A 27,187-nucleotide genomic window follows, 5' to 3' on the forward strand; every position below is an offset into this window, starting at 1 on the left:
AAACTCGCTGTCAAAGCGCTGTAGTGAAGAAGCACGGCAGCAGCAGCGAGCGAATTGACCTTCGTGCAGCGTCTCGCATCAACGGGAACTAAGCTGCGAAAACAAAGCGCAGCGCGGACTCTGTACCCGCCGCAGATTGCTTTCAAGATACAGCGACCAGGAGAAGAACGCCCCCTCCCCTCCCCCCAGAGCGTTGCGGGCGACGGAAGACGGCGCGCTTATTCCCCGCTTTGCTCTCTTGTGTGCGCGAGATTGAGCCGTGATCGCCGGCTCCCCCTCACCCGCTTTCACTCGCATATACAGCATACGGCGCGCGGCGACGATTTTATCGCCCTTTGACTATTACGGGACCTCACGGCGACGGCAGAAATGCGCCTGGAGTGTCCATATAGCTGCAATCGGAATAAATATTATCTAATACTGCACACACGCACAATATACATACATATGAAAAGCTCTACATTTTTACTTGCGAGATGTACGAATGTCAGTGCTCCGCAGCTGTAATTACAGTATTTGCAGTATGTCAGATGTTTCTTTTTTTTAGAAGGTCCAACGTTCTTATATGTTGCCTGTGGCAGATAGCGCAACTCTAACCTTTCATCTAAACTACACGATGAGGCGACCATTAGTTCTACAAGAAATCAAAAAGCTTAATTAAATAATTAACATAATTGAGCTAAAGAACTTAATATTTCACTCCTTTACAGCACATATTTAAATCTATGATGTTTGCCGGTGAGTTCGGATAATAACAATAATAATTTTTTTTTTTTTGGTTTAACGTGCCAAAACCACTTTCTGATTATGAGGCACGCCGTAGTGGAGGACTCCGGAAATTTTGACCACCTGGGGTTCTTTAACGTGCACCTAAATCTAAGCACACGGGTGTTTTCGCATTTCGCCCCCATCGAAATGCGGCCGCCGTGGCCGGGATTCGATCCCGCGACCTCGTGCTCAGCAGCCCAACACCATAGCCACTGAGCAACCACGGCGGGTGGTGAGTTCGGAGGGCGTATCCACTTGGAACGAATTCTCAGGACAGCACCAGTTCCGCGATATTTATTTTCAAAGTGTCCGACGAAATGCATTGGCGTTCCAGTTACTTCATTTAAGAAAACGCTGTTTTATGCATTAAAGCACAAAATAGAGGTAATTAAGATATTTGGTACTAATAAAGGCGATTCTAATTAAGACAAAGTTAATTAACATATAGTTAATTAAGACACTCGAACTCACGAGCTTTGGTGGGAGAAATCAAGTAATAGGAAGTAACAAGGCATCCGAATGAGAATGCCAAGTAATTTAATTGTGTCCTGCGCGCGCAGGCGTTTACCTTCGTCCTCTTTAGCGTATGCTAAAGTGACTGAATTTTTTCTCTTTTTTTTTTCAAATGTGCATGCGCCAGTACTTAGACCTCATGTTTGTGCGGGGCACGGTCAATAAATAAATAAATAAATTATTATTATTATTATTATTATTATTATTATTATTATTATTATTATTATTATTATTAATATTATTATTATTATTATTATTATTATTATTATTATTATTATTATTATTATTATTATTATTATTAAAGACCAATGTTACTACTTTCAGAGGAAGAACAGCAAGCATTTCTTTTTCTTATTCTGTAGACTCTGTACTACTGTGTAAGGTCTGTGAGATCAATGATGTCGGTGTATTCTTTGATACAACCACTTTTCAGCTCAAACTAAACGCGTTGCAATGCGAGGTATGCGCTCTCTCTTGGATCTGATGGCAGACTAGCGATGGAATTCAAGTCTCATTCATCGTTCCGCAAGTTGTACACAACAATCTGTCTTCTTCAAACCGAATACGCGTCGGTCGTATGGAAGGGTATATCTAGATCTAACAGTGACATTATAGATCGAGTCCACAAAAAGTTCCTAAGCATATATAATCACCGCTTTGCTGACACGGGCACAAAACCTCGTTCTAGCACTGTCGGATTATTGTCATTGTCCTTACTTCGCTGCCAACGTGACCGCGCTGACCATCTGTTTCTTTTCAAACTCTTTCACCTTATCCTCCCCTGCCCCGAACTCCTCAGTTGTATCCTGTTTTGCATTCCACGCAATATCACCTGAGAGCATAGACCTTTCTATGTTCCTGCCCGTCATGACCAACATTTCACCGTCCACAGAATACGGAGTCTTTATAACGTTTATTTTCACGATCTCTATATTTTTCATAACCCGCTGTCATGGTTCTTTTCGGAGCTTTGCGTTGTTGTATCATAGTTTCACATATTGTTCAACTGTCGTTCTCCTCCTTTTCCTTTTATATTCGCCTTGCGCCTTGCTGTATGTAAACTCGCCTTTTCAAGATTTTTTCCTTTATTAATTTTTTACATATATTAGCCGGTGTTTCTTTTTTTATGTATGCGTGCAACAGCACTCAGACCTCGTGGTTGTTCCTGGGCACAGTAAATTTATTATTATTATTATTATTATTATTATTATTATTATTATTATTATTATTATTATTATTATTATTATTATTATTATTATTATTATTATTATTATTATTATTAACAAAAAAATATGTATTCAGTATTCAGCCTGTATAGACATATTTCAGAGTTCATTTCCTGTGTGTTGTATAAATGCAGAGAATCATGCTGTACGATTAATTCCCTTTTATGCCCACCTCCTCTTTTCTGTTTCCCTATTTCTTTCTCTGTCCCGCATCGTTTTGACTTCCTCATTTCTCTTCTCTGTACATTTTGTCACGCGTATTACTTTTTAAGTGCACCAGTACAAAGGCTATGTAGCTGTTCATGGGCACTATAATAAACATTTCATTGATTGATTGATTGATTGATTTATTGATCATTCTATTGGCATCCCCTTCGAAACGGGGCGGCGACAAATATTCACCTAGCCTGATTGAAGTCATCATCATCATCATCATCATCATCATCATCATCATCATCATCAGCCTGGTTACGCCCACTGCAGGGCAAAGGCCTCTCCCATACTTCTCCAACTACCCCGGTCATGTACTAATTGTGGCCATGTTGTCCCTGCAAACTCCTTAATCTCATCCGCCCACCTAACTTTCTGCCGCCCTCTGCTACGCTTCCCTTCCCTTGGAATCCATTCCGTAACTCTTAATGACCATCGGTTACCTTCCCTCCTCATTACGTGTCCTGCCCATGCCCATTTCTTTTTCTTGATTTCAACTACGATATCATTAACTCGCGTTTGTTCCCTTACTCAATCTGCTCTTTTCTTATCCCTTAACGTTACACCTATCATTCTTCTTTCCATAGCTCGTTGCGATTGAGGTAAACAGGTATAATATAGATGCATATCAGTCTAGCATTTTGATTGTGACCTTCATCTTTCTCTCCTCCTTTAAACCTCTGTCACTGTATTCTACGGTTACGTATGCACGTAACGACTCAAGTTCTATTAACCTTTTCGCTCCTTTTTTCCACCAATACTCTAAACGTCTCTTGCTTATCTCGAGTGCTGAACAGTTAATGCTTTCATACGCTTTGAATCCCAGCGCTTACTGAGGGTGGACGTTCCCTATGGGTCCTGCTGGGTGAACATTTTGCAATGCCATTACGATGTGCTGGGTCATATTTGTACTTTTGCTACCTCATCATGTTGCGAATATTTGCTCCTATACGTTTTTGCCCTGAAGCAGCCCACTCGGGACTGAAATAGCTATAGGTACTGCCCTTTGTGTTATCGTACATATTTCGCTTTCTTATTTCTTTCTTGCCGTATTTGTAAATCTCCATGAACTTTTCTTTTATTTTCACCCTTTGCATCCAATTTACTGTTTCTATTTTTCTAACTTTCTTTTTAATGGCTCCGCCTTGTTTATTTACAGTTTCAATTGCCTTGTACTTGGCTGCCAACTTTCTGGACATTTTCCTTTCGACATTTTTCTTTTCGAGGGGAAGATTTTCTGCACTTCAGCCCCTCATCTCTTTTAGTCCAAGTTCCTAAGCCTTTCTTGAAAACTAATTTCGCTCTCTGCGCTTCTCTGACTGCAATGTCACCCAACCCATGTCCCCCTGCACTGCCTCATTTGTGGTTTTACCGTGGGCCCTAAATCCAATCGGCCCATTGAGGTTTAGTTAACGTATAACCCCGGAAATTGTTTTTACTTCCGACGTCGGCTTCATGTTCCAAAGGAAGCTGTGTTTAATCCAAGCAGTGTTTTTTTTTTTCATTTTTCAGACATTGTTGAGCGCGCTAAGTTTTCGATTACAAAGCGCGCTAATTACAGACATTTTCATGCGAATCATACGAACGCAGAACGTGTTCCAGCATGATACGTTCGACCCACCACACTGGGTAATGCGGTGACCCGAAGACTGGCGTACCATATAAGCTGTGTAACACAATGATATTGGGCATCGCTGCTACTGATGAGAGTCGACAACATCCGATCAGACGACGCGCAGTCAACTCGCGACAACTGCGATATCCGCCGTCTGTCGACAGCATGTATGCCCGCATCATTACCCCTGCCACGCAGTGCAACGCTGAAGTCAACGTTACATGACCCGCCCTCGCAAGCATTGCACGTCAAGCAGACTTCCCAAGTTATTCTTCCTGTTCCCACATGAAGCTTGGAAGCTCCTCGATGGATGTCCCAGATGAGGTTTATTTAACGCACAGACGTTGCACGCAATGTTTACTCGCGAGCGATTCGTATGCGACAACACGGTTCACCGTCGCCATGTTTATTCTCGCTCGGACTTTGCCTGAGTGGGCTCGCAGCGACATCACGTGCGACCCGAATCCTTGTGCAACTGGCGCACGCGCTACACCGTCACTCTTTTCCGGTTTCCCGTGCAGCACAAACACTGTGTTGCGATCTATTATCATAAGTCGCACGATGCCCCAAGACAAGACCAACTAAGATGGCATCTTCAACTTCGCCGGCGGCAGAAAAAAAAAAGAATGAAAGAAAAACAAAGTTGCTTCAAGAAGTTAGCCTCATAGTCTAAGCAAAAATAAAGAAAAAGAAAATGGTACAACAAAAGCAACAGAATAAAAAAACGAACCACCGCGCACGCCTCATCTAGTGAAGTCGCCGCGTGTTCCCGATGTGCACGCATGCGTGCTTTTGCATACGTGTTGGTGAAATCCTCGTATGCTTGATGGTCAACGCTTCAAAGTACGCAGCGTGAATATTCCTTCTTCATTACCTTCTTGCGGAATGTAACACTCATTCGAGGCTCCATACATTGGAGCTGTCAAAACACATACTTCTCAGTTATCGCTAGAAGTGTTTACCACTGCGCGCACTTTCGATTCAAACCTTTTGTGCATAAATATATGTCCAGCTCGTTCAAATGAACGGGTGCGATTTCTGCGAAGGAGGCGTAGTGCCTACTATTTTTCTAAGCATTCCTCTGCTAACGGTTCCATTGCTGAGAATTTGAGGAAGAAATTTGGTCCGTCTGTCCAGCTCTATTATAAATAGGTTGCTGTGGAGAGATTGCGGGCAAGAGTACCTCGGCTACTTCATTTTTCTTTACTCTGTAGCAAAAGAAAAATCAGAAATAAATAATAGTAATAAATATAACTAAATTAAAGGAATGCTATGAAACATAATAAAGATGATCATAACAGAGGTAACGATGGCACAACGGAGAGTTACCTCGACATCTAACGCCTGTTCGCGCCGCTACCGATATGCTCTATACACGTTAAAGCCTTCAGCAGTGTGCGCAGGAGTTCCTCCACTTACTAACACAGATGGCACGTGGAAACAAAAAGCTCTGTTCAAGTTCAGTACGCAGTACAGACCACAAGTACTTCATTTCCTTAGAAGCATGAACTCGCATCTATCTACCCTTTAAAATAACGATTATAGCCAGAGAGTGAGAGGGAGGGGCGAGTGGGGGGTACGGGACATACGATAGACACACAACACAAACAAAACGCGCAAGCACACAACATACCGAAAGCAAAGGATCTCGTAGAATCAAACCCGGCTACATTTTCCGTGCCTGTTTTCGCTTCCCGCATTCGTCCTACGCACGAGGTCGGGATGACGCGTGGAATTCAAGGCGGCTCATGAGCCTCGCGATTTGCACCAGGTATACCCGCAGCGCGCACGAAGAGCGGGAGTGAGAATCGCGGACTGCGAGATACAACGCGCTACAAGCAAGTGGCGATCAAACCACGTGGGGTATACGGGATAATGATAAGAGTTTACCGACACTGGGTCACGGTGACTATGTTTGCCAATTCGGGAGCTTGCAGCTAAATGCCACGTGCCTCATCAGCTTTGCATTCTAAACAAGCAGCGCTGCTCTGCGGCGCTGTGTCTGCCGACCTGCACACAACGAACAAAGATCCGAGTGACCACGCTGTCCTTACATACGAATATGTACATACATATCGTACATTCTTAAGTCCTTCCTTTCTGTTTTCTATCTCTCTCGCATTCGTTATTGCCCCAGGAGACGTTTATTTTCTCTCACAATACGTAACATCTCCTGCGGATTTTCAGTTCTAATGCAAGAACTCACGCAACCCATCATTTTTTAGCATCCAGGAATTAACACAAGGGAGACATGATTTATCGTTTCAATATTCTGCAACAACCAGAAGAGAAAAAAATGCACTAAAAGCTTCGCGTCACTCCGTCAGCAGTGCGTTCAAAGTATTTGCGTGGCAGTTTTAGGTACTTCTGTTTCTAGAGTTTTCAAAGTTCTAAGGCAATTTTTTTAGGCATGAAGTAAGCAGGGAAAATAATTGAAAGTGCATTGACTTGCTCACATCACTCGTAAATACCAGCAGCGTGTTGTTCCAGTATCCGTAGTGCAGAAGAGCCTTCTCGATTCTTCCCACGGCTTCATCCAGTGCATTCAGCATGCCTGAAAAGGGGCAATTTTCATGTCGGAGCATATTTTAAATATTATCTAAGGGGGGGGGGGGGGTATTCAAGGGGGTATTCGCAGCTCTCAATGCCATTTCTGAAAGGTCTATTCGTTCGTGCAGGAGTGCATCAATTATAGTACCATATATCGAATATTAAGCCTTCAACTAAAGTGTTTCGTAAAGATGTGATCTCTGCAACAAGAAGAGAGAACAAGAAAAGAAGGAAGAAACAAACGATATGTTGACTCTGCAATTTTATCAAACAGCGGGTGAAACACTTCGCTGCTGGTGCACATGGAGAGCCTTATAAATATCGCTGCCTATTTTCTGTGCACCCATGTCAGAATGAATCGCAATAGATTGCCTTTACAGGTGACGGAGCAACAATATATTTTGGTAGAACGTGTTCGTGACAGTATATGGCGAAAAGCAGCACCGTAATAAAGTGTTTCTTTTTTCTGGTTATATAACGCGCTAATGAACTCCGTCAAGCTGATGCTTTCTTGTCAAAACGTCTGGTTATTTTTTTTTTCTTGCTACTAGAAGCAAAAGCTACACTGTTCAGCATTAAGATATTAAAAAAGCATGTCCCAGAATAGGCAAACTTACTACCTTTACGTTAAACATAATTTTTGTCTCTGTAAACAAGTGTGCACACTTATGCTATCATGTCTCTATGCAAGTTTCAGATTTTACTGATGATAGAATGGGGGACATGCCAGCTCGTGGACAGACACACCATTACTGCAAAGAGGAAGCTGATGTGAGCTACTCGGCCGGGCTTGCAGTTCCTGAGGAACGGGAATTAAAACTTGCAATTTGTTCACGCTTCATATTTCGAACGTAGAGAAACGTATTTGCTTTGTCCTGCAGCCTTGATACGTCAATGTTGTTTTATTAAAGACAGAGTTCGAAGCGAATTTACAAACAACCTGTAACTAATAGCTTCATGCATGCCCCGAGATGTCTCGAGCTATGAATGAAGCTTCGTTGCAGTTCCAGTCACGACCGCCACGGCTGGAATCGTGCCACCCGCCGTGGTTGCTCAGTGGCTATGGTGTTGGGCTGCTGAGCACGAGGTCGCGGGATCGAATCCCGGACACGGCGGCCGCATTTCGATGGGGGCGAAATGCGAAAACACCCGTGTACTTAGATTTAGGTGCACGTTAAAGAACCCCAGGCGGTCGAAATTTCTGGAGTGCTCCACTACGGCGTGCCTCATAATCAGAAAGTGGTTTTGGCACGTAAAACCCCATAATTTAATTTTCTTTTTTTTTTGGGGGGGGGGGGGGTTGGGATCGTACCCGCGACCTTGACCCCAGCAGCGCAACGCCACAGCTACTAAGCTACCGCGGCAGGTTCTTTTAAAGGAATACTGATACATAGTTTCGAAGTTGTAGAAACTGCATGCTTCGCGCACGTAAAATATAACACTTAGCAGGTATGGCGATTGGAAAATACTTATATTTTACACTAACGTTGATCTCGAAATGCCGGGCCTGGAGTCAGACATTACCGTGAAATCATTATAGAGAGTAAAACTTGCTGACGTCACGTAGCGCTAGGTACGATGCCGTTAGCCATAAAAAGAAAACACAAATGCTGCGCGCATTTCTTGTGACTGTGCTAGCTTGCGGCAACCGCAGTTCCGCAGCGATCGCAATAAAGGTGCGACCTAGTGAATAATGACGTCATGAGGCACCCACCTCCTGAGTACCGACACTGAAACTGATTCATAGAAATGAGTATTGTAGTAAGGTATTTATGATGCACTGATGTTTGCCAGTACCTTTTTGTGTGATTTCGACAGTTTTTACCATCATTTATATGCAAAAGAAATGACAAGTCGAAAATAGTAATGTCAGTACGCCTTAAAGGAAGCCCTGAAGGCTGGTGTCAGTAAATCGTCAAAACCCATTCGTCCTTTAAGCATATCTCACAGTCAAGCTCGCTAGTTCTTACGATTATTATTATAATTGTTCTTGTTGTAATTTTCATTAACGCCCTAAACTCGAACGTATACCCTGGCGGCAATGTAAATTTGGTAATAAAACGCTTGTTTGCGTCAGAAATAGAAATTCGCACCGTTTTCGGTCACTTAGTGTGCCTCCCAGGAAGCAATTTATGGTTAAGGAGCTCAGCAGAGAAGTCACCCTTGTGTACAAAGTAAAACTGGACACGCGTACACACCAGCGCGATTGTTTAAGCTCGGCTTCCCTTCATTTCCCTCGGCTTGGTGCGGCGTAGGTGACGCGGAACACTTGGGTTTGCCTGGGCTCGCATTACGGGGTGCAGAAAGAAAAGCGCTGCTCGCAAGCTCACATCGGAGGAGCCTTCCCCGTGTGTGCTTTCAGCATTTCCGGAAAGAGCCCGAGATCGTAGGACAAGGAGCCCCGCGTCTTCTGCTCGCCTTCCTCCGCGACACCACTTTGCTGGGCACGCGCGGCGGTTAATCTTTGTGTTAGCGTGAGAGCCGCTCATGTGGAACGATTGCCGACGAAGTTTTCCGCGCAGAACTCGCCTGCAGCGTCCTACTACTAACACCGACAACAAAAAGTTACGAGAAAGGTAATTACGGAAGGGAGTACGTACCACATAGTAATAGACGGCTTCTGTTGCGGTACTTGGTGCAGGGAACCTTGTATTCTGGCGGAACCTGTAAAGGCGCGTGTAGAGCTTGGAAAGCGACATACAGGAACAGCGGACGCTCTTGTCCCGCGTGATCGGCCAGCAACTTGATCGTGTCGTCCGCTAGTAGTTTCTGCGCAGGGAATGCGAATGTGTACATTTTTCTGTCCAGAGGTCAGACCATCAACATCACTGTGACGATCGTCACTGGGCCTGTTTTCTTCTAGTTGCTTATTTCAGTATCTTCCCACTTTCACTTCTTTCCATGGAACAAGATGCTCGTCTGCACTCATCGAAAGCTGCTACGAGAAGAAACATATAATAAAATTGGCATGCAGACTATACATACTGATTAGACAGTTCTGTACTTAAAGGGGCTCTCAAACACTTTTGAAGCCACCGTATTTCTGCGGCAGGTTGTGCAGACTGATGTCGTAGATGCTCTTATCATAGCATAGGTCACCACTCGATCTTCCATGACTGGGTAAAAAAAAGTGGCAGATAACTACTTCATTGCAGTAAAAGGGTGATAAATTGTGATTTTATTTTATTTTTATTTGCTTTACTTTTTATATTAACGCTAACAGACGTAGTCTAAAAAAAAGCACGACAACCCCAAACCATGTTAGGGGCGCTGGCTGTTCTTCCGCCTCTGGTATGGCGGCATACCTCTGACCTCAGAGTTAGAAAAAGCTTCTCTTGTCGCTTGTGTACCCTCGTGAGCAGCCTCGTCGCCTCGCTGCCTTGTTCACGAGGTGCAGGTTTCTCACCTCGGTGCATTGTCGTTTTCATATCCTTCTTTGTTATTCGCGGTGCTGCGCTGAACTGCAGCTGAACTGAAGAGACGTTTCGCAGTACCAGGTTCCTCGACCAGTAGTGGCAAACATGCGATGTGCACAACGCGCACAGGTACTTGCTTTTTACTATGGTAACAGCGTCATCAGCACATCGGGTTAAGCGGCGTAGTCCGCAAGCAATGACATGTAGGTAACTGTTAACTTCCGCTACGTAAGCGCTTCGAGCTATGCCATTGACGGCGAGGTGTTCCGTGAGTGAGTGAAAGACAAGGGAACAGAATACCGCGCAATGTTTACGTTGAGGGCATGCATTCTTTCCCTTATGTTTTGAAATATCTCGGCTGAATAACTTCGGAATGCGTGAACCTATCACTGCCATTCTTGTTGCATATATCTTTCCAACTGTCAGTCTACGCAGCCCTCGACCGAAAAACGGCGGTCCGAAAAGTGTTCGACGGTCCCTTTATTGAATTTCCCTCAAAAGCCGGACAGCCCATTTCTTCAATGCAGCACATGTATACAGTGGGAAATCCATTCCTACTTAAATATGCGACAGTGTGTTAATAACCTTACTTATCAGCACCCCTGTATAAACAGAAAGCATTACGTCGGGTCTCATGATGGCCTACACGAATTGTACGAGTTTCGAGCCAACCGTTATTCTTAGGCGTTTGAGGTTAAATATTGCGACGTCCTTTATCCACGCCTTTACATATAAATATTATTAATTATATATACTCAAAAATGTTTGTCTTTCTTTCTGCGCTTCAGTTTGCTGCTTAGTTACAACATAACGGCAGTCATCATGAAGCCTGACGCTTCAATTGGGTGACCGCCTACATGACACACCCTTAGAAGCTTCTGTTGCCATATTCACAACCTCCTTCCATCCTATCTTTTCACTAGACATCTGATGCATTCGAAGGCAGTGTATATTTCACAAATATTGCGCCAAACATAATAACGCAGCATATGCGTATGTTCCGTACTGCAACAAGTGCCACCGGCAAACTAGGCTCGCCACTATTTAAAAGAAAGAGCAAGTTTGCGCAGCTTAGTCGGGCTTGACATATTGAAAAACTTCCCAACTCGCGTGGTTTCAAAAACCTGAGCAGGGGAGTACGCGAAGCTACCAAGTACCTCCTTGCCTTTCGGATGTTTCGGAGCACATGATCCGGGGAAAAAGAAAAAAAAAAACGAAATTTTGTTGCCCCGAATGTACCAGCCTTCGGTTCGATAGGTGCAGAGGATATTTCCCCATGCGGCCAAATTATTGCCCATATAAATTCTCAGCTGAGTGGCGAAGTAGCGACGAAAGTTAGCTATTCCGTAAATACCGTCTTCCTAAAGCTCTTTGCAGTCGGCTGTACGCGCGGTGAGTTAGTGAGTAAAGCTAATGGTTCCCGCAGCGATAGTAAGTGAGTATATATATACTGTTCATTTACTCCGGTGCACGGTCTTAGATTTCCCTGAAAGGCTAAGGCCACCTTTGCAGACTTTTCTTTTATTAGACACCCAGAACATCCATGCCTCACTACGTGTACGTTAATGAGCCACGATTGCGAGAACGCACGGCTTGAAATGTTGATCGCGTTCGAAAGCATAAGGACATTTTCAATGCTTGCACTCATAGCGTAGCACGGCTAGTTACGCGCACAAGTGTTGCCAGATCTACGTGCCTTATAGCGGGAGAGTCTGGGATAGTATTCAGATATTGCCGAACAAAAGAACATAAAAGTGGTAGGCGCTAAAAAAGTAATAATGCAAGCACAACGGGGCCGTATTTTGTGACGATTATTTTAATATTCCCTCCTGTTTGCTCTTTGTGATTGGCTGGCCCGAAGCCGTGTCCCCGCTATCGCCGCACAGAATGAGAGGGAATAATTTTTTTTTTTTAAATTCATGGGAAAGCCCTAGTTCTGTGTTTCCTGATGGGCTGCTCTGCACGACAAATGATAGGAAATGAACACAATTAGAGGAAAACAGTAATTTCAAAGCACGAATGCGCTGAACCCTCGTTCGAAGCTTCGAGCAAACCCCGCAACGCACCGAAGAGTAGCGGCTGCGAGCATCCCAGTCGGGCGTGGCGTTGGCACGGTAGTCGAATCCTCCTGTGTGGATGTCGACCATAGCGGTGTGCGAGTAGTGGTCCTGGGATCCCAGGTAGAAACCCGAGAAGGAATCGAAGCCGCGCGCCGTTGGCGTATACGACCAGCTGCAGTATCCGAGGTGCCATCTGCGCCGCGAAAAACGGCGATGAACCGACATTTGCGCCGGGTACGCGTACTCGACGCCGCGTTTTTACGGTTAATTTAAGCAACAACAGTAAAACCCGTAGCTAATAAACAAGCTGACAACCGATCTTTCTTTGCTTTCTGTCTTTTAACTGAGGATACATTCAGCGGTAGTCAGTTTTTCTAAGTAATACATCTGCGTTAATACAGTTTGCGCAGGTTCCATAAGTTTCCTTAACATTAATCAATTAATTAAATTTTAAGGTTTTGTGTGCCAGAACCACTAGCTCATTATTATGCATGCTGTAGTGGGAGACTTCGGATTAATTATGACCTCCTGGTGTCCTTTAACATGCACCCAACTCACGGTGCACGAGCGCTTTTACATTTCGCCCCCATCGGAATGCGGCGGCCGCGGCCGGGATCAAACCCGCGACCTCGTGGACAGCAACGCAACGTTAATAGCCACTGAACTACCACGGCGGGTCAAAAGTTTCGTAACAAACGTCATATGCGTCAACGCTCAGCTTTACTTTAAACGGTCAGTACAACTGTGGCCAATCTGAAATGGCTTAAATGCGCACACGTGCGAACTCAGGCTTGGCAAGGGCCGTTTCATTGTTCAAGCTTGAATAAGATCATTGTCATTTACATTTTGTCTAGTACTATTTTATAATCTCTCAATTCGCATGTTCGCCTGTGACGGAGTTGTAAAAAAAAAAAAAGGCTGGATAGTGACTGACCACCGCTGACATGTTTGCGTAAGTAAAGGGGCAATGATAAACTTTTAAGAAGGAATCTAATAAAAGTACGACTAACTGCTAGGTTACTTGGTCTTGCATCTGCGCTGAGTTGAATTAGCATAAAAATCAAAAACGCATAAGAAGAGAGAGGAACACTATAGCAACTATTAACTATTTTTTTCTATGTGAGCGTTCCGTAAATATGCATCTTTTGTGACGCGTGTGCAAGAAAGTAATATGTAAATAACGACCACACGATCACGCATGTTCATCGTATACAGGCGTCCGTGAATTTTTTACTCAGCAAGCTGCAGCAAAATAAAAGCCCCATTTACACATGAAACTCTTCCTGATAAAAAAAAAACGCGTCCATCGTAAATTTCGAAGTGATGTTTACACAAACACCTGAAATTCATACAAGAAAAAGGGTCACTGGAAGATGAAGACGAATTCATCTACTTCAGACAAAAAAAAAAAATAGAGCTGAAGGATTAGCCTTAGCGAGCGGACCGGCAAGGAAGTCCTGATGAAGTCCTTTTGTCGAAACCTTGGATCCCGGCCTCTCCTCCTCGCCCACTGTTGATACTAGATAAAATGGTCGCTCCCACACACAAAAAAATAATAAGCTGGAAGGTACGATATCATTATTAAAAAAATAGTCTGCTTATATTTCTGCAGTTTTATAAGAAAGGTAAGTTTGTTGCGATGTCTAGAGGTGTGTTCAGCTAATGTAGCAGCTGTGGATGAGAACATTTTACCATTCAGAAAAGTGCAACTAGAGTGAAGTCTCAGTTCCATGAATTATTTGGTAGCTTAATACTGACTAGAGGGAGACATTAGTTAACAGTAAAGGCCGAAGTCGGCCAGACCACGCGCGCACTATCCTGCTACTCTGCATTGGAGAAAGGGATGAGCGATGATAAGCCTATAGGATGGAAGGCCATATGTACGTTAAACAGCTAGTGTACACTAAAGCCACACTTTCCCTGTTGTAGAGTGCAGAGATTCCAATAATGTTGTCTTATACTTCCACGCAGGGGTACGAGCAGAGCCCGTGCGAATGCGGAGCAGTAAGGTGGTTATCACCATTATGTTCAACGTGTGGTGTGTGCGGTGACATAGAACATTACCTAATGTGCTGTATTGTGTATAACGCGGACAGGAGGGTGTTATTCGGGTCCCTCAAGAACACAGGACTTCCTCACAGCTCTCTTCAGGACATTGTTTTCCCGCGCGGGAACCGATTGTGTAGGAAGGAGGTCTCTCGCCTTCTGTTAAATTACCTACACGACACGGATTTGGCTTCCACGTGGTGAACTGAGGAGTGACCATTTGTAATTGGGAGGTCTGTGTCTGATTATGTGATTTATTTATTTTAAGTGTCGCTACGGTGGAGCAATTGCCGGCAGCAACTGCAAGGCTAATCCCACCAGTAGCCTACAACTCAACTCAACTCAACTCAACTCCAATAATGCTGTTGCTGACTGCCTGGCTGTTGTAGTGTGATGCCATGGGCCTGGAACAGCGCCCTCCCCTAGTGGCTGCCTGCCGAAGCCGGCTAAGAGACCGTACAGTGTCGGTTGCTGAGGTGCACATTGTGCGCACACGTATGATATGCATTCCAGCGTTTCAGGCCTCTCACAGTCGCAGTGAGGGCTGTCCAACCAGGTGAATGATTGTGATCTCTCTATAAGGAAGTAAGGAAACGTAGAAAGAGTGGCTTCCAGGTGTTCTCCGCTAAAGTCTACAAGCCAGGTTTATATTTTAGAATGATTATGAGTGAGCATGGTGCGTAGAAACACAACGTAAGTTAGTTGCTTCTGAATCAGTTACAGGATATGAATTCACAAAGCTTTTCGTTCGTAAGTGTTATTTGCTATTGGCCAGCCGGCTTCGTTAACGATCTGTTCAGCATATGGATCGGCTGACGTTTTCTCTTACAAACAATTCGAGCATAAGACGTTTTTGCGAATGCGGTCCCTAGCATCAAAAGAACCTTACCACCCCAAGAATCCATGTGTGGTTATATCGTGAACCGACTACCGGTGAAGCCGTGATTACGTGCAGCTGTACTTCGCGTCTTTGTGCGGAGTGGATATTGAGCCGCACGGTGAACTAGGCCTGGAAGTTATGAGCATGTGTGGTTACTGAATTGAGCGGGTGGAATGAGAGAATCAATTATGGTTGCTCTGTAGACATTGAAAACCTGTGTCACTCTTTCCCTAAGGGCAACAATGACACCGTTCATTTTCAGAACTTATTTCGTCTGCCAGCAGACAATCTCTGATGTTTATGTGAACTTTATCGTCATGTAACTTTCATAAATGTGAAATGTTTTTAGAAGCATTCTTTTCTGTTTGGAAGGATGGAGGGGGAGGGCTGGCATACACTATCTCGTAGTTGCAAGGGATTAAAACGATCACTGGAACACATATTCAATTAGGCACGCTTTAAAGATATACCGAAGATGTTTAAGTGTGAGAGGGTGAGATTACATCCCTCGGAGAGACTTTAGATGCGCGTAATCATGAAGGTCAAAGCCTTTTTTACCAGCTTTCTGAAATCCTCAGTTGGCAGATTTGTGGTTTCAAACTGTTCCGGGCAGTACGAACCACGTGCCGCGAAGCAACTGCTGCCTTTTGATTTTGGACACTCCAAGGATAAAAAAGAGTAGCCTTGCTTTGCTTCGAATCTGCTCTTGCGATGGAAGTGTTTTTGTCGCAGAAGCCCCCTGCTTATGGCTAGGTCTCCCGCATACTTCCCGTATCAGGATCACACGGAAGCAACGTCATGGCCCGACGTGGCGTTGCCCAACTTGCCCGCTTCAGGCCAGACGCGCCGCACTTTGTGCCCCATTTGCCCGCTTCACGGGAAGGAAGTGAATGGTGTTGTATACGCGTTCGCTTCCCTTCATCTCGCCTCGGCAGCAAAGCATGGGCGTTATCTCGGTACTCTTCTTCAGATCGTTTTTCGGAGGGATGAAGGCCTAGCCGCCAACGCGGACCTGTTGGCTCGCGCCTTGAGGCGCCGCCCAGCCACCGCCGACCACGTGCTATACTCGTACGCTCCTTTGTAACTATATACGACTAGTTCCAGTTTGGCAGAAATGAGTCTTAAATGTCTTGCCACTGTGCGTCCGTGCGTCCGTGCGTGCGTGCGTGCGTGCGTGCGTGCGTGTGTGTGTGTGTGTGTGCGTGCGTGCGTGCGCGTGTGCGTGCGTGCGCGCGTGTGTGCGTGTGTGTGTGTGCATGCGTGTGTGTGTGTGCGTGCGCATGTGTGTGTGTGTGCGTGTGTGTGTGTCTGCGCGTGCGTGTGTGTGCGTGTGTGTGCGTGTGTGTGTGTGTGCATATGTGTGTGTGTGTGTGTGTGTGTGTGTGTGTATGCGTGTGCGCGTGCGTGTGCGCGTGTGCGTGTGCGCGTGTGCGTGCGTGTGAGTGTGTGTGTGTGTGTGTAGCAAGTATATATCCACGTATCTCTTTCTGCAAACCCTTTCACACGCCAATTAATTCTGTTGATTGAAAACTTAGAAAAAAGCGTACCGGTGCAAATTAGATTAGTGCACCGAAACTCGTGGGATGTGAAGCATATTCAACGGTGCATGCGTATTACGTTCACAAGCGTTTGCTCAATAAGCAGTGGCACGGGTAGCAGTTGTCACTGTTGATATCGAGAAAAGCATGCAGCCTGACATGCCTTTCAGCAGGAGCAAGCGATCCCCAAAAATGTCGTAACTAAACGGCTGCGCGAAAGGCGCAGAAATAGGCGCAGTAGCGTCGGTGTACGGCTGTTCGGAGATCAGGTGGTTCGAGACATTTGACCTTTGACTTCATATACGTAGCGCACAAAAAAACGAGTACAAAAAAAGAGAAACGAATCGATACACGCGTCCTCGTTTCCTGACCTCGTTTTTTCGTGTTCGACTTATATGAAGTCAAGATGCAGCAACTAGCCCAAACCGCCACACATGCTGACGTCCGGGGATCAGATCAAATTTATTTTGGGACATTATGTTACGTTTTCGTTCCTTCGTAGTTATTTTCTTGTTGAAATGGAAATATCAAGCTTCGTTGCCAAAAAGTGGATGACACCGAATTCCAACCTCATTCTTTTTAAACGGAGCGAGAAAGAGAAAGGAAGTGTACAGACAAGGAGATTGACTAGAAAAGAGGCAGGTTTCCCTCCCGGCAAAGGCGGAAAGTAAAAAGGAATATACCGTATGTGGATAAATAAAGGAAAAGAGATGGGTAAATGAAGAATGCATGGCTATAGGCGCACGACAACAATCACCCCGTCCAGTGCCTATGAGACAATGCAGTGCGCAAAGTTTAAGTATTATTCGGAGTACTCGCTAATTATCAATTAAGTGACTCCTCTTGGGGATGCTATAATCACGGCCTGGTGGCTTGCCAATTAGTTCCAACCGCAATTCAAATTTTTCTTTTATACTTACTTTCCCAAAGCGTGTGCTGAGTAGCCAAGTCGTGACAGCTCCTCTGCCAGAAGCGGGACGCTCGTGGTCAGCCCTGTGGGTTCCAGATGATTCAGCACGTGTCCCTTGATAATGAAAGGCCAGGACCAAAGTATGCGTTGCGACGTGTGTCCCATATAACCAAGTTGGGCGAACGAAAATTTTGGTCCAGAGTGGTGCTTACCTGCCGTCCAAGTTTGTACGGGTATCTGCCCGTCAGGATAGCGGCTCTTGTTCTGTGGAAAGGTGACCGTCTTAAAATTGAAAACACACACAGCACACAAGGTACAAATGCTTAGTGATGACTTCAGGCGTGACTGCCGCGCATAAAGATGCTGCTCGTTTACGCGACAGAGGGAACAGGACCCTGCACGGGTCGCCGTTGCTGGTCCGGGCCTGACCCGGGCCAGGAAGAGCCATGCACTGGCCCGATCGAGTCCGGCCTGGTGGTTTCAAATCAGGCCCGTACCCGGCGCGGTCCGGCCAGGTTCGCGGCTCGCCTTTGAGACTAAACGGAGCATGGGTTCGGTTATTGCGAAGACACCAGCCGCACGGAGATTTTTTGCTAGAGACAGATTCGGCTGCGTCAAGTCTTGCCCCGAAGTTGTTGCTAACAAATGAGCAGGTAAAATAAAAAGATAAACTTACATTCTCTGTTCATTACGCTCGTGCGCTACAGCGTGATATGAATGCCCGCACAACGTTTGCGAAATAGCTTGTCAAATATATAGCGACGGCATATGGGACTACACTTGTACTACACACCGCTAGCCATTTCTTCACAATGTTGAATCTTGAAGAACCGTTGCTAACTGCAGTGCTTGAACTGTATTTAATAAAATTGGCGTCAATGTAAATTTAAATACGCTGGTCTATTCGCTTTGAGAATTCGGTAATACAATGCTGCTGGATACTCTTCTCGTTCCATTATAAATAAACAGATGACTCGCGAGGGTAACGTTCATGTGCGACCATATTGTCACGTGATGCCATGCGGCTTTGTTTCTCTATTCGGATTCATTTTAATACAAGTTTTTCAGTCAGCAATCGAAGTATTCGTGTTTTGTAATACGATTCACTTTGGGGTTCTGTCTGCTTTTGTTTTAACATGCGGAGTGTTAAGCTCAGTGAATGTGCAGCGTATAGAGCGCAGTTTTTTTTTTCCTCCATCAAGTTAATATTACATATTTCTTCGTTCACGCAAATTCCCAGCTAACCCTCGTGGTTCCAGAATGAGCAAACGTAAGGCAATACAAACGAGGGCCTGGCCATTTAGCGTGCCAAAAAAAGAAAGAACGGATTGAGAAATTAGACTTTTCTGCGTTCTATTTTATTTTGCATACCCCCGTTCACCAACGTTGCAAAATTTTGCTACATCCACGTTGGTTTGAAGTATTTATCTAACACTTGAACGTCTGAATGTAATTATGTTGGACTAATTATGCCATAAACTACGGCATATTATTCAACTCGCTTGAATAAGAATTAGATGGAAAACAGTAGCGAGTGGGAGGGGGGGGGGCACTATATGCCTCAGCACGCAACAATTTGTACACGTATATTGCAGAAGAAAGCGTCTCAAATTTGTTTCATTTTTTTTTTCTTACTACAATTAAGGTATCACAGGTAAGGCAATACAAGGCGGGACATTATTCACGGCTGCTAAATGTCTAAATATTTTTGCGTAGAAACGAAAGATTGTCCAGCGACTCTGCTTTAAGCAGGTATTCTGCTTTTGCAAAATCTAACCAACTGCACCGATATTTCTTGTACTCTATGTGCCTTGTGGCTTCTGTAAGAATAATACTTCTGGCAACCGTAGCCAGTCTAGATTTTTTCTTTGCGTGAGTCTTCGCATTACGTGTGCGATGCTCTTACCAAATGAGCTACCGCGGCGCCATCCCGTGAGTCTTCCACTATTTAAGCAGGTGTCCCATCTCCAACGCCATCGCAATGCAAATATCTGCCTAACTCGTCGTCATTTTGTTCCGACTGTGTGACAGTCTGTTCCGACTGTGACGTCCGTGTGACGACTGTGTTCCGACTGTGTGACGTCCTCCGTCGCCACTCCCCCCCCCCCGTCTAACGCGCCCCCCTTGATGTCCGGCGAAGCAGCTGTCGCTCATCTCGCCACCTGCATTCGAACGTCGGGTCGTCCGTTCCTCGTATGCACCCGACGCTCACCTTACGGAATCTGAGGCCTTAATAACCTGGGAACTACGTTGAGCAGAGTTTTCCGGTGTCGCGAAGACGCGCGTGGGTGAGTGGGAGTCGCCACTGGTACCATTTTGCCAGAGAATGAGGGAACGCCTCTGGCGCAAACTAATTGGTGAAGCGTACTGCTGCTGTGCCGTGGACTGCGTGCCTCTGCTTTTCTCATAGGCCGACGGGCACCACTGACCCAAAAATCTGCAAGCGCGGAAATTTTCGTAGTCGACAGCTTTGCAAAGTTACAAATATCATAACCGGGCCCATCACGGTCACGGCCAGAGCCTAACCTGAGCCCGAAGCTCCTAGGCCCGAGCCCGCATCAAAACTTGCTTACGTGGCCCGATCCTGGGCTTTCGGATAAGACCTAGCCCGTGCAGTGCCCTAACAGGATAATGCCTACAAAGTAAAGCGTGGAATAAGTGTGCGATGTAAACCACATATAAGCCACGCATATTGCGTCAAACGAAGATCGCTTAATACTGGAGTACGTTTCTGCATATCTTCCGCTGTTAGAATTTGAAGGCAATACTGACCGGCAACACTTATCAAATTATAATTGTTTATATGCTCAAACGCTTATAGAAAGGCAAATTTGAATGGTTCTCTTTACTGGATTTGCTGAAACAAGAAAAAATGGCAGCCAAGCGAGCCCACCAAACGCTTAGGAGAGCTTACGACCCCCAATGTTTCCTTTTGTATATCGTAGGTTTTGTTCAGCCTACGACGGTCATATACCCCGAAGCGGTCGTGCGGCCAGAGCGTCGGTGAGAACACTCACTCGGACACCGGCGTCCGTGATGCGCTATGCCAGCAGCGAAAGGCCCTTCCAGGTCGTCGGAACACAGCTATAGGCGCCAGCGCCGGTATACACCCGGCGCAGCAAACAGGAACATGTTTCGAATATGACGTAGATTATTGAGCTAGGATATAGTCAAGCACTTGAAAAGACTATAGGGTATAACGAAGCGCAGCATTTGCATAGTCTTGGGTAGGTTTCGGGCAGTGGCAAAACAGAGCTCTTTATGACTTCCAAAGGGTGGGAGAACTCCTTTTCACAGATTTGTTGTTTTTGGAATATGGGCTGCTCGTATTGACGGTGCCTCTGCGAACGTTCCTTTTTAGTTGTCCATTCCGAATCAGAATAGTGCTGATAGTGCTCACCCACGTCGGGCAATACTAACGGAGTGCAAACAGGCTGTGCGTAGTACTGCTCCAGGATGACTCCTTCCGAAGCAAGTCGGGCCAGATTCGGGCTGAAGAGGCCCGCGTTGTGCCACGGGACGTCATTCCAGCCTGCGTCAGGGCAATCTCGTGACGTCGAGTTCTGTATGCGCAGCCCAGAAGAAGCAGTTTATCTATAGACACTAGTAGATGAACATATAATTCAGAGACGTTTACGTTCCCAGTTCCATGGTTCAGCACAACAAAGAAGCACCAGCAGCGTTGCACAGTCGCACTATTGCTGCTGATGAGAAGGCAGCGGCTATTCTCGTTACACTCATACACCCTTTCCCCCGTACGGGATAGCCAACCGGACGTCCGCCTGGTTAACCTCCCTGCCCTTTCCTATATTTTTCTTTCTTTTTCCTCATTCCTGTCTTCCTACCATAGATCGAAATCCGTAGAGTAGCAAGGAAAACAACTTATATTTAGCAAATACTTCTAGCAAAAAATTATTTTGGGGCTACAACGTTGCCCCAGAAGCATAGGATACAGTTGGAAGCTCTGAAACAGTTCAAACAAATATAGTGACTCGAAGCAGTCGCTACAAGCTGAAGGAAGTGACCTATGTCGAGTGGTGGAATGCTTTTGTGAGAAGGCGCACAACCACGAAAGAGGTAAAAGGTAAAGGTAAAGGTAAAGAGTAAAAGGTAAGAGGTAAAGCAAGGTAAAAAAAATTTATAGGCCTATTTTTTCAAGTCAAGATAAAGAAGAATTCAAGAACTCATACCAACGCTTTTATTCATAACATAAATAGACTCCTGCTGTTGGTTTCATACAAAACAAACATGATAATATCATTATACCCACGTCCGGCATTTGAGAGTGAGCTAATTATGGATGCGCCTGCATTTTTCGCAACTTTTCTTACCGCAGCTCCTTACGTCCTAATCTTTAGGCTACTCAGGGACGGTCCAAACAACTATTTGACGAAACAACTATGTCGTTGAGAGAGAGAGATAAAAGGAAGGCAGTGACGTTAACCACACAATAGTCAGGTTGGCTACCCTGCGCTGGGGGAAGGGAGAAGGGAAATAGAAAGAAGGGAGAGAAAGAGAAAGATGGGAGTAGAGAGACGTGCGCGGAAGCACTACAGAGTCAAAGGCGCTCGCACGAGCCAGACGTTCTCAGAAAGCACAAAAGTGCCTTCATCGCTTTCTGAGCCGATGATCGGTGGGGACGGTGTTCTAGTATTGTCTGTTCATTCAGAAGACGATCATCTAGTTTCCTGAATGCGTTGGACATTGTCTTTATGCTTCAAACTGAGAACAGTGGCACAATAGGTGCTCAATGTTGAAACTGTCGTTGAAACATGCAACTTCGTTTATGGGGTGCTGTAGGGCTAGATCGGATGAAAGCTGTATTGATGCGGGCTTTATATTCGCGACTCTGAGCATATACCGCGTACCTTGCATGCGTCTAACAGCGTAGATCATCATCATCATCATCATCATCATCATCATCATCAACAACAACAACAACAACAACAACATCATCATCTGCCTATTTATATGTCCCCTTCAGGACGACGGCCTCTACCAACGATCTCCAATAACTCCTGTCTTGGGCTGGCTGATTCCTAGTTGTGCCTCCAAATTTCTTAATTTCCTCACACCACCTAATTCTCTGCAGTCTTCGGCTGCGGTTTTCTTACATTAGTATACTTTTTTTTTAATCCAATGAACCGCCGGTTATCTGCGTTAAGCATTACATGGCCTGTTCAACTCCATTTTTCTGAAATCAGCCTGTTTTCTTCGTTGATTGAAATCAAGGGTTGCCCTAATTCTATTGGTAACTACCTTGGTGAAAATTTTATACTAGAAGGAAGTTACTGGGCCTATAGTTCAATTTTTTAACGCCTCCTTTTTTATGGATTGGTATGATGTTGGCATTCTCCTAACTCTCTGGTACGCTTGAAGTCGTGAGGGTTTTCTTATAGACAATCGGAATATTTTCAAATATTATATCCCCTTCGTCTTTGGCTGAACCGATTGTTATTCCATCTTGTCTTGCATGCCTTGCATAGCACTTCTAACGGCATCGTATATACGCATCCGTAAGTATTTATCTATAGGTGCACGAATCTTATGCAACGAAGTTTGCGTGGTATAAATATTTTTAGCGCCAAATCGCTGGATATCCGTAGGTCAAAAAGTTTTATTTCGAACTGAGCGTTTAATCCATTGCGCCAATAAGAAAGAAAATTGTAACGAAAAAAATCGAATACAGAAGTGTTAATTTCAAAGAATTGTTTTCCACTGCAATACTTTAGGTATTATTTTGTAATACATTGCCAGTTGACATCGTGAAGCTTTAATGTCACATGGACAATGATGCTCTTTTACGACTAATCACTTTTTTTATTGGATCAAACGGAAAATAACGTGTAAACAGCTCGCAATGGATTTATGTACACTCCTGTACCAAATAAACGTATATATCTCTGGCTTACTATTGTTCTGCCCTAGTCAAGCGTACAATCGTGTGCAAGTGAGCTGGACTGCTGCTAAGCTCGGAATATGTGTCCTAGACTCACAACCGTGCACACAACATTTCGAACACCGAGCAACGGAAGAACGTGACTTGAAGTTCCAATGAGGTTCCATACCACTTTTATAGGATAGTTTGCTCATCAGTTGTCGCCCACTCGCAATATTCAATTGCTTCTGTCATATCGCTAAGGCATCGCGACGACATTGGGGAACATCTGTCGCGTGTGAGTGTCCCTGATACCATTGTGTTTGACGACGTGGCGTAATGTGAACGTGACGGTCATGTGAACGATAACGCCTCTTGAAAGTCTGTTTCTGTGTAGCACCGATTGTACTAGTTTAGAGAACAAGAGCCCGCGAACATTGGAAAGGGCTCAAGTGCTAGTGCTATCCAGATAAAAACAGTGTAGTGCAGCGAAAAGACTAATCATTTTCGCAGATATGCTACGACACGCGTGTTCCCAAATAAGTGACAGCGAGAAGCGGAAAAGCTACGGGGAATTCAAATCAACTGAAAAGGCAATATAATAATGATCAATGTCACCGCAATGTGACACAGTGAAACATGTAGTTGTCGCCGTAATTACCCAGTCCCGGCTAATTGGAGAGAGACAGAGAAAGAGAAAAAAAAAGAAAAATCTGGGAGGTTAACCAGGAAAAGACCGGTTTGCTACCCTGCACGAGGGAATAGTGATTTAAATAGATAGGAATGGAGAAATGTGAGCAACGAAACGGAAGTCGGCGCTAAATGGAGAAAATTATTGTACGAAGCGATAGAGCAACGGACCCCTGCTTGCTCACAGATTCTTTCCTATGGCAAAATTCCGAAAACGTAAAGCTTTAGAGTATACCGTACAAGATGAAGAGGGTAACATTAACTTCGCACAGACCGACTCTAGCACAAGGCCGGCACGGTATGCCAAGCTGCGCCTCGTTGCGTTGCTAGCTAAATGGAAACAGCCTTTGTGGCCGTTGTCCACTCACCAACGTCGTCGGCGACGATGAAGACCACGTGAGGCTGGCGAGCGTCGCGAACCGCCGTTCCGCAAGTCAGCAGCGCGGCAGCCAGCTGCCACAGTGCAAGCGAACAAGGCACGCCTCGCGACCATCCCGGGCTGCCGCGGATCGCCATCTCTGAGCCGCGGCCCACTACTCCACGGTGTCCTCAGAAACCACCGATTACGATAACGGCGTTTGTTTTCAGTGCCTGCGCCGGATAAAGGCGCGATGATTCCTTGCGAGCGCTCCTTCGTTTCGGTCGATAGTGCGACTCCTGCCAAGACGTTGTGTCTGCGTCGCAGTCGCTTTGATGCAAAGCTAAAAATAGAATTGTGCGCCACGGAAGGTTCTGAGCCGGGGTCTCCCGAAACCATCAACTTCAGTGTTTTAAGGAAATTAGTAATGTTGGCTTCCATGGAACTCGACAGCCTCCTCCTCTTGTTATTCATCCGTCAGAAGCGCCCCATTCTAAATTTGTGTTGCTGTTTTAGATGAGTTTATTCCACTTTGCCCGACCAGTTGACCACAACAGGCAAATTCCTAGTGTTGAAATATTTAGTCTCGACCTAAGAACAAGCTTCTTACCACCTCTTCTTAGGCAGGCCTCGTTTGCACTTGCGACCAGAGTCAAGAGTCATTGCTTTCAACAGACGTTGCTGTCAACAGCAATTACTTTCTTGACGATTTGACCAGCATCTCTAACTTGACCAAATCATTTACAACTAAGCTGTTAAGGGGGAGCTTCGCAGTCGTTTTTTGACTGGTGGTGAAGTCCGGCGTGCTCGGTATCAGCCAGCAACGCAACCTGCGTCAGAGTCTCAAGTTTTCGCACTAAAACGCAATTATCAATGTTTATAAAATAAAAGTTACTTCGTCTATACTTCACTCAAATAGACAACTTCCTTTTTACTCTGTCTTTTTTGAAATTCTTTTTCTTTTCTTACGTCCCATTTTACCGGCTCCACATGGGAGGTTAGCTAGGAATTTGCACGGCTACAACGGTGGAAACTGCCGGCGTGGTCAGCATCAAATCTCAATCAAAGGAGAGCTCAGCCTGCGTGGGTGCTCTGAAACGGCAGTATACGTCCGGGCCATCGGTAATGAATTGTGACTATAAGAACAGCCAGCAAACAGAATTTTAGTACGTCCGTCTTTGACGTACCATTTGCTGAGATTGGCGTACAGTGAGAAGAATATTTGAAGCGCTTTGCGAAATACTTCGCGATTTGACGTGTCGTCGACATGCTCGTCGCTGTCTCTGCGAGTAGAAGCTGCTTCTACTGGTGGAAGCACGTGTAGACACGCGAAATCTCTCGAAGATGATGTATCACCTGAAATGTTCGCTCTAGAACTTCGCCCCATGCAGATTACCACCTACCTTTGCTCGTTGTGCGCCATCGCTTTGTGCCGATGTCCTAGCTGATCTCTGTGTCATGCGCTCAGTGCCCAGGTAGCTTTCCACGATGTTATCGTGGGTAGTCCCTCGTTACAAGTATTTAACAAGTTGACGTTGTCATTCAGGTGTTAGTGTTCGTTCTTGCATGTCCTCGACTTGCGGTAATGAAGAGGAAGGGCGTTCACTGTCGGCTGAATAGGACGAATTTTGTTCCGTAACTTTTTTTTTTCAGAATTGCTAGCAAGAATCAAACGTTTTCTATAGCTCGAGTCATATTCGGTACGTGACCTTCACGACATCAAAAGCTTCCAGCGCGTGGAGATAAAGATAACGAAAAGACAAACACGCAAATTCCAAGTAAGCTTATTTTAACTAAATTCAACTTCATACGGAATCGATGCGAAAAAACGCATGCGCACAGTTGACTCGCTAATACCGAGTAATATCAGCAGCTTTCAGTCTTTCTTCGTCATGTCGGATGGAGATGGAGGTCATGTCAGATGGGCACAATCGTCACGCAATTGTTTTATCCCAATTGAAGCTTATAAAACTTCATGGGATGACGTACAGCTATGCTTCCTTATCTTTTCTTTTTCTTTTTCCAATGGAGGTCGGCACTCACACATCTTGCAGCGACTGGCCAGATGACCATCTTCACCGTGACGCAGATTGCTTTCGTACTTCACGCAAGCGATCGTTGAAAGACATTCCCGGCTCACCTCGAGCATTCTTCTCCGCACGTCTTCTTGGTCTTCGTAGTGCGCAGCAAAGTTTTTCAAGTCATGAATGCCCAGACATACGCCTGTCGAGTGATCTTCATATTCTCTATTTTCTACTATTAGCGTATGGGCGAAAACACAGGAGAACGACGATTATTCGAGACCTACGTGGAAAAAAAAAATAAAAGAGGCGGATTTTTACTGGCTGCTTCAAGTGCCCGTTACAAAGCCAACTCGGCTAGCATTGTATTACTGCTCCGTCAGCCACTGTTGCGGGTGATTTAAGCTGCCGGAGGGATCGCTACAGCACCGAGAACTGATTAAGGAACTAGCACGTAGCTATGTGAAACGCAATTTTCTGAGCGATAATTGGTGGTAACCAAGTAAAG

At 45.2% G+C, this 27,187-nt stretch overlaps 1 protein-coding gene across 2 annotated transcripts in view; it reads right to left on the bottom strand.

Moving 5' to 3' along the window:
- The window catches only part of LOC142591780 (arylsulfatase B-like), a 32,477-nt gene extending 7,573 nt beyond the window's left edge, over positions 1-24,904 (bottom strand). The window contains exons 1-7 of one of the 2 annotated variants that reach the window (XM_075703956.1): positions 24,669-24,904; positions 21,153-21,264; positions 17,945-17,996; positions 17,743-17,846; positions 12,365-12,551; positions 9,483-9,651; positions 6,789-6,886 (exon numbers count right to left, since the gene is read on the bottom strand). In XM_075703956.1, coding sequence (XP_075560071.1) covers positions 6,789-6,886; positions 9,483-9,651; positions 12,365-12,551; positions 17,743-17,846; positions 17,945-17,996; positions 21,153-21,264; positions 24,669-24,816 — 870 coding nt within the window. In that variant the 5' untranslated portion in view covers positions 24,817-24,904. The remainder of the gene's footprint in view (positions 1-6,788; positions 6,887-9,482; positions 9,652-12,364; positions 12,552-17,742; positions 17,847-17,944; positions 17,997-21,152; positions 21,265-24,668) is intronic. The other variant, XM_075703955.1, reaches the window with a different exon arrangement.
- Positions 24,905-27,187: the final 2,283 nt, after the last annotated feature.

This window comes from Dermacentor variabilis, chromosome 1 (assembly GCF_050947875.1).
Source record: "Dermacentor variabilis isolate Ectoservices chromosome 1, ASM5094787v1, whole genome shotgun sequence".
NCBI lineage: Eukaryota > Metazoa > Arthropoda > Arachnida > Ixodida > Ixodidae > Dermacentor > Dermacentor variabilis.